Raw genomic sequence first — 11,545 nt, forward strand, 5'->3', positions numbered from 1 at the left:
CATTTAGCACCAGGTTCTCCACAAACATGCGGTGCATGATGGGAGAGGGGCGGCACTCATCCGGCCATGCCCCAGCCCCGTCTCGAACGTCTCTCCTTGCGGGCCGGCTATCCCGGGCCAATCGGAGTCCTGCTGTGCTGCGGCATCGTTATGTTTAGTGGGGATTCTGAGGCGTTCAGTCATAATCCCACAGATGGTAGCTTCGTACCAGTGGCTCCTCAGCCAAGCACACGCACCAAATGTCTGAACCTGCAGTTCCTCTCGTACTGAGCAGGATTACTACTGCAACAACACATCATCAGTAGGGTAAACCTGACCTGTCTCATAATGGTCTAATATACTAGTATACTGGTAAAATATCTCAATAATGCACGCAAAGTATTAAAGCACGCGAGTTCTTCCTGTTTCCTCGTGCAGCTGTAATCTATTGTGAGCGTCAATAATGCGCTTTGATTAATGGCATTAAAACGCAGTTAAAGTAATACATTGATACATGATTAATTATGTATCAACATCACCCGACATCACCCAGGGAAAGAGCTGCAGGTGAGCCGAAACTGCAAACACTCCCTTCAATTTTAAGCAGGCTCTCAGTGCTAATTCGGATAGACATGAAACAATAACTAAAGTGTTTGGGGTGTTCATGTGGGATTTCCATGTATATTAAAATACTCAAGCAGCATTATCACAACATCCCTTCTTGTATCCATTTTAATAGCAAGGTTATTCCTTTTGTAGTGATGTACAGCTTCTGCATATTGAATATATGTTGAGATGAGTCTGAAGTGCATTTATGTTGATGCATGTAGCGTAATAGTGCAGGTATTAAGTTAAAATGTTGATTTAGAGAAGGATCCTGATGAAAAGTTTTTTAATGGTTTTACTTTAGTAATATTGTAGTAACCATGACTGCAGTCACTATGGTTTTATGAGCAAAAATCATGGTTTTGCTACAATTAAGCATGGTTTTATAACAGTAATACTGTAGTTTCCATGTAGTAACAATGATTTTACTATATATTGTAACATTGACAGCAACCACATTGATTTTGTGGTTACCATGATTTTACTACAAACATGCTTAAACTATGGTCACAAATACCGAACCGTACCGAAACCGTGATACAAACCGAACCTCTTTCATAAATGCACAGTATGCACACCTCTTCAGACACTACTACACCACTGGCATGAAGTAAATTTTCAGTTAACATTTTTTTTTTTTTCAGTGTATGTTGTAGCAAAGGGGTTCTTATGTTTGTTTGTTTTTTTGTGCATAGATAGGGTGCGTAGGGTTTTCTGGATGGTTGCAAAGTCAACTTTTCGACAAGTAAATTTTTTTCGCCTATTTCATCATCTGCCAGGTTTATAGCTTAGAAAGAAATTGTATACACTGGTGGCCAAAAATTTTGAATAATGTACAGATTATGAAAAGAAACTGGTACTTTTATTCAACTCTGTACATTATTCCATATTTTTGGTCGCCAGTGTGCATCTCAACAAGCCACAGGATTTGAGGTAGCATTCATGTCCGTAGAAAACATGGTGCATTTAATTAAATTTTTTTAATTAATTTTTTACTTTTTTTTATTTGGCTTTAAAACTTTTTTGGGTTTGTTCAAATAATCCCTAGTATGCACAATAATGATACTGTATCACAATAGTGATGTTTGTCTAAGCAAGCACCAGTAATGTAAAAGCAAATGATTAGACCATTAACCATATTTAGTTCATCAACTCATCAATTTATTCCAAGTTCTTTTTAGAAATATGGCTCTATTTTACCATATTCAAAAACAAAGATCCTAAGAAAAACACTTCCAAACTATTTTTGATTGTAGACTGACAAAAGAAAAGCAGAGCTGGTCTAATCCAGTCTTCCAGGGTAGTCAAGTTTGCAGCATGCCTCTAAAATTATCACGTAACACTGACAGTGAGGTAAAATAACACAGCAACTGACATTTGGGGTTACAATAAAAACATAATAGCCTTTGTTATGCAATACAGGACTGAAAAGCAGCTCCCCCATGGCATGTCCACACCCAGCGATCACTACACACAACAAACTAAAACAAAACTTGCTCTCTCTGAAAAAGGTATGCGTTACAAAATCAGGTTTTCAAAAGCATGTTTTCCCAGCTTGGTGATTAATAAAAAGGCAAACGTCTTCTTTGGTTAATCATATGAATAAACTATTAGTAGTTTGTGTTAAAAGAATTCCATTACAAAATGCAAAAGATTTATTTTCTTATAGCGTGGCAATCTTTAACTCCAAGACCTTAATTTGGAGACTAAACAATCCACACAACTGTGAATAATTTACTACCACATTGCAAAGACAGTCTGAATTACCTTCCAAAGCAGAATCATTTGTTTTAAGTGAAATTATGGTTCGATTAGAGCTATTTCCAGTCTACTACATCAGTTTAAAGTGATGTCAAGGGCTGGGAAAGAGCTACTTGACAGTAGGGTAGCCTACTTAATACAAAAGATTAGTTCCACAAACAATGATCCTAGACCAATTGAATCCTAATCCTTAGTAAAAAAAAATAAAATACAAATACAAATACAAATAAAAAAAAAAAAAAGGCTGCCAAACTGAGAGAATGAGGTTTGGTCTAGGACTAACTTTAATCTAGACTAAAACCAGGCTTAACCACTATCTTAACCCCCTAACTACAATGGTCAACCAGCTGCAACAGCTACATTTTGATCTGATCCTAAAGAGGTTTCCACATGACTTGAATCAGTGTTGCTGAATACATTGAGCTGTTTGGAGTGAAGGGTCAGCTTCAGCGTTACTTGTTGCACCGCAGTACACTTCCATTCAGTGTTGCAACGAGGTGCTTAAAGTTCAAATTATTTAAAATTTGATTTTGTTGCTGATGACCTTTCAAAGCAGCAACCAATGATTACTGGACAATTCAGATTATGTATCATTATGTGGGCAATGTCAGGGCTAACCTCAAAAAAGAAGACATTCTCTGCAACAAGTTTCATCTGGAGATCAAAGGGGCATTTGATGCTGGCATTGAGTGGTGCGTTGATGGCCCGATGCAAGTCATGTGGAAGTAAAAAGTCTGGCAAACTGAGACAATGAGGTTTGGTACAAGACTAACTTTAATCTAGGTGTAAGGAAGCATTTCAGCTTCCCTTTTTTAAAGACCAACATAGCTATTTTTTGCTTGTGAATACCATGGCTATGCTGGTCCACCAGCTAGACCAGCACTAGCCAGTTCTGTGTAAACCAGCCTGGTATCTGTGTTTGTCTAAACTGGTCTTTTCAGCAGGGGTAAACCATAGAATGTGTCATGTACTCACAGTCAGCGGTAAGGAGCAAATGACGAAAATGAAGGTCATGGAGGCCAGTAGGATTAGATGGTCCATTTCTTCCTCTCCTTGTCCAAACCAGGTACTCAACCTCCTCTTTCGTCCGGCTGACACCACCGAACCCCGGCGAGTTATTTGGCTCCGGTGCATGCGGCACAGGCTGACAATGACTGAACCGTTACACAAGAAAACTACAGTGATGAGGAGTGCCATGAGCACAGAGTAGGACAGCGAGAAGGCCAGCGTTCGTCTCTCCTCATCCTCACCCTCTCCTTCTGCCTCCATCTTGATGAAACACCACGTCCCAGGACAGTACTGCTTGTGCCTTCCATATCCAAAGAAGGGCAGCAAGCAGAAAGCAAAGGTAAAGAGATAGATGAGTAAGAGGACAATCTTAGCAAAGCTTCGCCGCACATGTTTCGAGTAGAAGTAAGGGTGACTGATGGCAAGGCATCGCTCCACCGCCATGGCGCATAGTATGAACATAGAGGCCAGGCCGAAAAATGTCATGGCGAAGGCGAAGAGTCCGCACAGCCACCAATTTCCTGTAAGACCTACCAGGGATGTGCTTTGAGCATAGCAAACGAAAACTGGTGGGCTGAGTAAACACGTTCCCACAAGATCTGTCAGAGCAAGGCCCGTCACGAGGATGCAGAAGACAGAGGACTTGGTGCGATGCTCTTTCTGGTGAACCCCTAGGATAGCCAAGGCCAGCAGGTTGCCGACCACCCCAGCAATGAACATTACAATGCTCATCACAGGGTTCCCATTTACATCAATTCGAGTGATGTTCTCACATGTCTTGTTTGAGAGCATGTTTAGACTGCCTTGCCCTTGATCCCTGACCCCAAAGGTAGGGATCGGGCAAAGGCTGTTCTGTCTATTCCACTAGAGCTGCAGTTCCTTTTCTTTGAGAACACAAAGAAACTGTAAAAGAGAAAGCATTTTTTTCAGATTTAAGAAGTCTATCACACTTCTCAAGCACATCCATGGTTGCCTAAAGCATATATACACTCTTAAGCAGTGGTTCTCAAATGGAAAATCGCGACCCAAAAATTAACCACAGGTATGTTCTAACAGGGCCACTGACAGCAGGTAAAAAATAATGCTAAATGCAAATACATGCAATTAAAAGGTTAGTTCACTGAAGCATTTAAGTCATTAGTTACTCAACATCATGTCATTCTGTTGACTTTCTTCCATGGAACACATACAGTGTACGTTAGACAGACAGAATGTTAGAGAATTACAGACTCAATCACCATTCAATGAAAGAGAATGGTGAATGAGACAATTAGTCCCTAACATTCTACCTAGCATCTCCTTTTAGAACTTCATATGAGTTTGTAACAACATGTACAAACTGTAGGGTGAGTAAATGATGACAGAATTTGTATTTTTGTGTGAACTATCCCTTTAACCACATAATTGGGAAAAGTTTGGATAGCAAACTAAACTTATCAACTTTTAAAAGGGACGAGAAAACAAAAACGCTTTCCATATTTTTTGTAGTTGATCCAAGGGTGTGCATGTCTAATCAAACTCTACAGTATTTTGGCGCAAACTCATCCATCACTTGGCAATATAGCTAATACTAATACACTTTTAAGCCTTGTTTTTGCATAATTTAGAATATTGTGAAGCCTGTGTAGAATGCCAATTTTAATCAAATTTAATGTTTGATTTTTATTCAAATTTTTTTGTAATGCACAATCAAGAACCACTGCTCTAATGACACGGCCCTTCAATTTCCAGAGTACACTGTCTCTGTTATCAAATGCAAACAGTGCTTATTTTGACTATACTTTTAACTTATTTAAATATTCAAAATTAACAAAAACTGTACATTGCTAATAACCTGCACACCTTAATATGTTGTTATATAACATCTGACTGCAAAGGTTTCTAAACTGGTTTCTTGTTCTTGCTTTATGTAATGTACAGTGGGGTCCAGAGGTCTGAGACCACACTGAAAATCTGAAATCGTTTAAATCTGACGAAAAAGGTCAGATTTCCTTACATCCATTGAAGCACATAAGATGCTGTTTGGAACATTCTCAAATCTTGCTGGATAACATGATCATCAGATTTTGCACACATTTGTGAAGTCCATGCCAGCTCAAATACATGATGTTACTAAACCAAATGGGGGCATACCTAATACTAAATGTTAGATAATTTTGAAAAGAATGCAAAAAGCTGCATTTTAATTAGTCTCAGACTTTTGGACCACACTGTTTGTGTGTACTATCTTACAGACTCAAATTACTGTACATGTTTTTTTAATTTCTAGTATGTTATTATTTATTGCCCATCTTATGTATCACTTCCTTACTAAGTAATGCTACTTTGCTGCATTACTCGTTGATAACAATTAACCCTTGTGCGTCAATAAAAATAAAAACAAGTTACTCAGAGGTCCTTAGAGGACAAAAATGTCCATGTCAAAAAACTGCCATAATAATATTATATATTTATATTATTTTCCACTTTCAGTGAGTTAATTATTTTTAACAAACATCAGTCCTGGTCATAAATACCAAATATTCATATATTTTCAGGATTTTAACCCTTTCAATGCCAGTTTGTTTATATAATGCCACTTTTGTTTTTTGTTTTTTATGAAAAAACACAGAAAATTAATTATTTTCCATATACTAAATGCTAAGGGGAATATTTCTCATTGGATTATCACAGTCTGTGATATGTCAATGATTAGCAACAACATTGATTTTGATGCATTATTATTTTTTGTGCAGTGTCAGATTAAAAAAAAAAAAAAAACTCAGGACCTTAGAGGACAAAAATATCTGTGTCAAAAAAATACCATAAAAATATTATATATTCATATTATTTTCCACTTACACTGAATTAGATTTTTTACCCAACATCAGTCCTGATCATAACTACCAAATATTCATTTATTTTCAGGATTTTAGCCCTTTAAATTCCAGTTTGTTTACATAATACCACTGTTGTTTTTTTACACACACACACACACACACACACACACACACACAAATTTCTCAATATACGCATACAAAACACACTCTGACATCCATACCAACACACCCACACAATTTTAGCTGCATCATTTATTCAATTGGCCTGCAGTGCTCTATAATACAGCAAACAGAAAATAGGAAAAAAGCATGTATTTGCTCCATAGGCTAAACATGAGAAAAATGGCACCATCTGGTGGAAAATATTAAAAATTTAAATTTTGAAGCTAAGGCTCCGGAATGAAAGCATAAATATAATAGAATTCATGATTTTATGCTTTAATGGCACTGGGATCAAATATTGCAGTTTTAATGGGTTTCAATGGGGACATTGTTGTCCTGAAGGTCCTGAGTGTAAATATTTGTGTACACAGTGTATTATAGATGTATTTTAGGAACTGAGGTTGAAATATCAAAATTCCCCCCAAAATACACACCTTTGGCAAAATTTATGCCGTTGGTATTAACACAGCCAAAATGATCGAAAAGACAAAAATAAAAAAAGACAAAAATGTCCCGAAGTTAGCACAAGGGTTAAATAAATTCCGAACAACTACTGTAGGTTGTCATGACAATAAAGCATCGAATCTTGAATCATCACATGTCAATACGCACCTGTCAACGGGAAACTCATCCGTGTCTAATCATGACGCTGCATTCCCTTCCTTTTCCTTGTCACTCCAAAAACAATATTCGAAAGCGAAATCGATATGACAGTTCTTCGGTCGCCCCTTTCATCTGTAGCTTTCCCTCTTTAAATTCATTAAACGGTTGTTAGTTGAGTTACTTGCCTGTCCAGTTCTCGCCACTCACAGATTTCACATGTAAAACAACTCCACACTCGAGTTTGTTAGGCTCCGAGACGGTGAGAGGAGCCTATAACGAATTCAGTCGGTAGTTATATCAATAACTCACTTTAGTTAAGACATCCACAGACTGTTCATTCCTCCACCTCGTGAAGGTAGATGAATGAGATTTCCTTCCTGTGGCTGATAAAGAAGTCGCGCGAAAGAGGAGGAGCAGAGAGCTCAGTTTTTACACATTTTAATAGTGCGTACTGAATATAAATGTAAACAACATCATTAGTTATTGCCCTGTTTACTCACTTTAAGTTATTTATTTTGCATGATCATCTGATAATTACAAGGAACATTCCTCCTGTATAATTCACAATGGACTATTATATCATTGTGTCATATATCATTGTGTCATATATCATTGTGTTTAAACAATATGTCTTATTAACCCTCCTGTTATGTTCGAGCAATTTTAATAGTTAAAAAAAAAAAAACAGCATTAAAGTATTAGGTTGATAAGTGTTCTGACTTGTAATAATGATTAAAAAAAATTTCAAACTTGTTTACATAAATATATATATATATATATATATATATATATATAATATATATATATATATATATATCTGTAATGATGAAAAAGGTTACATATATAAAACATGAATAAATGCAATGAATTTGCTAATTTTGTAAAGATATTTTGATTACTTTTATTGTATTTTACAATGTTTTGTACCCCCCCCCCCCCATTTATTCATGCATTTTGTCATGAATATTGTTATTTTACTAAATTATATTATTAAAAAACACTAAAGCCAATCTTAAAAGCATGAAGAATAAAGATATTTTTGAGAACTGTAGACAAAAATAAATAAATAAATAAAAAATTCAGCCAACATATTTTTCCTTTAAAGTCGGCATGAAATGAAAATTCACACTATCTATTTTCTAAATGTGTGTTATTGATCATATTGTGAACAATTCATCCATGCATATGTTTTATTTTTTAATTATTATTTTTATTTATTTATTTATTTTTTTACCTCGTAATCTTTAATCAAAATGTCATAACTCGATCTTCCGGTGAAACGACAGACTTCTCTCTGGTGATGTATGAAGGACTTCTCCAATCATTTAGTCCGTTTAAACCCTGCCCCTTTCTTATAAATACCACAACCTTGCGTAGAGTTGAACGAAGCATCAATCGCATGTTGGTGAAGATGGCAAGGTGTATTTCCATCTGATTTCCTTCAAAACTATCGTTCCTTAACCCAAACTTCCTTAGTTACGGGTCAGCTGGCTTGAATTTAAATTTCGAATATGGAGGAATAACGGCGAATTCGCGGTTGTGTTCGAGACATTTCACGGCTGAATTACTGAGGTTATCACTAATGAATACAACACTTTGGATGCCTGTGGAGTTTATTTATATTTTTGAATGCCGTTATCTTAGGATGCACAGCACGAGTAAGTGTTTTTTATTTTTATTTTTTATTTAGTGTATTGTGATTCAAAATGTTAAAATATGGTTATCTTCTAATCGCTCGTTTTTCAGCGGCTTCAGCCTCTTCGTAAGTAAAGACCGCGATGTGCTCGTGTGTTTATGTTGTCAGTTTGATCATAAATGTGTTGAGATCGCTGCTCAATTTCACCGATAACTGGCTGGTAGGGGTGTGTGTGTCCACTGCAAACTTGCATTCACATCTGCTTCCATTCTGCTATGCAGTGCCCATATTGTCACAATCCAATCATAAAACCAATGGATAAACTCAAATCCCCACCCCACATTTTTTTCTTGTTTGATAAGCTGTTTCACTCGGCTTTAATTTGCATTTTGGTCAATAGAGGGGAAACTGCCAGATGCAGCAATACTGTATGTGCAATATGGGTTCTTATATATGGTGCTTTGAAGATTTAAGGCATTCTTTTTGTTACATTTGGCTCTTAAGATCAGTGCATTGTATTCACAGTGCAAAAGGTTTTCCAATGATTGTAAAACTATTAAAATCTGTAACAGGACTGCCACTAAAAAAATTATGAAATCAATTTATGAATTCATTCATTCAATTCATGTTTAAAAATTGGGTTAAATGTAACAATAAATTATTTAATACAAATTTAAATGCAACTTTTCAATTGCATTTTATAAGAGCATCTAATAACAAATTATTAAAGAATATCTATAAATTGAAACTTAAATCCTTAATTTAATTTTAAGTATCACTCTTCACTGTCTGTCTACACCAAACCCTCAATCTTTCCAAAATTGTTTCCATGCCCTGTTTGTTCTGACAGAATAACAAGAGGCAGCGTACAGACTGTATTATCAGCCCATTAAAGTAAATGAATACAACTTCTACAATTCTGAAATTAGATAAAGTTTTGGTGCATCTGTTTTTGCGTGTGTGTACATATATTTGAGTCCATTGGGACATCAATTGTGATTGTCTATCAGCACGCATTGTGAATATTTGAGAAGTATGGAGCCACGAGAAATAACTACACAGCACTTTTCGCCAGGAAGCAGACCAAATTATTTTCCTCTTAGACTTAATGGCCCATGTTATCAACCCATCATAAACACTTACATGTGGCTCTGTTTACAGCTTTTTGAGAATATTGGTATCAATTTTACTTATACTTGAAATTCGCCATGTTTATGCTGCCTTTAAAAACCCCATGAAATCAAATAGTTGATATATTTTAAAAACAAATCAATCAAAAAAGAAATAATAAAACTCCTGGTTTAGTCATGATGTATATTTTATTCAAACTTCCAAATTTACATGAAAGCACATCTGTTAAGATCCTATCAGTCTTGAGTCAGTTTCAGGTCATTTGCCCAGGAACAAATGACCTGAAAGATGGCATTTTACTGCAGGCTGCTCACTGTTGTCTGTTTAGTCCCAAAAGACATGTGGCTGGAATTTTGCATCATCATATTCCGATCACTGGAGTTCAGCAACAGCTATTGTTGCAAGACTGCTCTTTGCAAAGCACACATACATTTTGAGCGATTACAGATGGTTCGAAAGGAGTTTGTTTTGAGTATATGTTAATCGAACACATATTTTGATTGGGAGAAGTTGCAACATAGTCTCATGACAACTCATGTAATAATTCATACAAGATAGCGAAATCATTAGATATTGTACGACTTGGCATGTATGAAAAGGTACAACTTTTATTCTCATGTGAGACCGACCAATCAACAAACAGAATTTCAAATTAGAGTCATCAAATTTTAGCTATCCTCCAATCCAACACTTCATTTTAAGAAAGGAAACGTTTGTGAACAAATTTTGTGGCTCATTTAGAATTTATTTATGCAATACATATGACTTATGTCAATAACATAATGCATTTCCCTCGTCTCATTCCAAACACTGATGTTTCTTCAGTTGTACACTAAAGTTACTTTTATATTTAAATCATGGTTAGGTTTAGGGTTTGGGTAAGGGGTTAGACTTTAGAGTTAGGTTTAGATTTGGGTTATGGGGTTAAACGTAGGAAAAATCATAATAACTTCATAATATATTGTTCATTCATTTTTCTGTATGGGCCTAAAACTCATATGTTTTTGTACAAGCCAACTCGTGATTTCTTACGATTTTGCTATCTTGTTCTATTAAAACATCTCGTCATGAGACTGGGTTGGAAGTTTTCAGGACAGTGTATGTCACTCTGAGAGTGGAAATGCCAAGATGGTTTCTTTTCAAGTTGGTCTCTTCGACGCTGCGTCAGTTGCTGACGCAATGTCAAACTCCTCCCAGGAGTGACAACCTCTGAACCCTTTAAAGTCATACCAATTTATTGGCAGATGGTGCTTGATGCTCCACCCCTGATGAGCGCGTCATCTTTGCTTCGCTGTTGATATTGCACATCTTCAGTGAGTGGATTATTTTCTACTTCCCTGTTGTGCCATGATGGACAGTGTATCCTTTATCACTTACGTGTTTTAAATGCTGCTTTGTGATAGTGTTGTGTGTTTTATTTTCTGTAAAGCACATAAAAGAGCTGTTTGCTTAATGACGTCTTTTTTAAGATGGCATTTCGCAAATGTTTTCCACCATGTGAGCATTATTTCCCTCTGGCATGATCGCTGCTTTATTTGCCTGGGACAAGCTCAAGCTTAAGCAGCGCTTGGTGTGACTGATTGTGTTCACTGTGAGCGCATGAAACTCAAGATGCTTCTGAAGGACGATCTTGGTCCCACTCCCATCCACCATACTCCATCTGTGCCTTGGCTTAATAAGGAGATCAGGCCCAGTGACTACAGAATCATAAACCATAGAAACCTGTGAACGGAAGCACCGCAAGCAGTGTGAGAGGACTTGGAATCATGGCAAATGCGGAGGCATCAATACTTGGCTAAAAGGTAGCCCCACCAGACCGGCTCTCTCACTCAATTCTTCT

General features: G+C 36.5%; 1 protein-coding gene across 1 annotated transcript in view; it reads right to left on the reverse strand.

The window, feature by feature from the left end:
* The window catches only part of LOC127421903 (prostacyclin receptor-like), a 73,950-nt gene extending 66,662 nt beyond the window's left edge, over positions 1 to 7,288 (reverse strand). Inside the window, exons 1-2 of the mRNA XM_051665112.1 lie at positions 6,948 to 7,288; positions 3,322 to 4,257 (exon numbers count right to left, since the gene is read on the reverse strand). Coding sequence (XP_051521072.1) covers positions 3,322 to 4,146 — 825 coding nt within the window. The 5' untranslated portion in view covers positions 4,147 to 4,257; positions 6,948 to 7,288. The remainder of the gene's footprint in view (positions 1 to 3,321; positions 4,258 to 6,947) is intronic.
* Positions 7,289 to 11,545: the final 4,257 nt, after the last annotated feature.

This window comes from Myxocyprinus asiaticus, chromosome 31 (genome assembly GCF_019703515.2).
Source record: "Myxocyprinus asiaticus isolate MX2 ecotype Aquarium Trade chromosome 31, UBuf_Myxa_2, whole genome shotgun sequence".
NCBI classification, from domain to species: Eukaryota; Metazoa; Chordata; class Actinopteri; order Cypriniformes; family Catostomidae; genus Myxocyprinus; species Myxocyprinus asiaticus.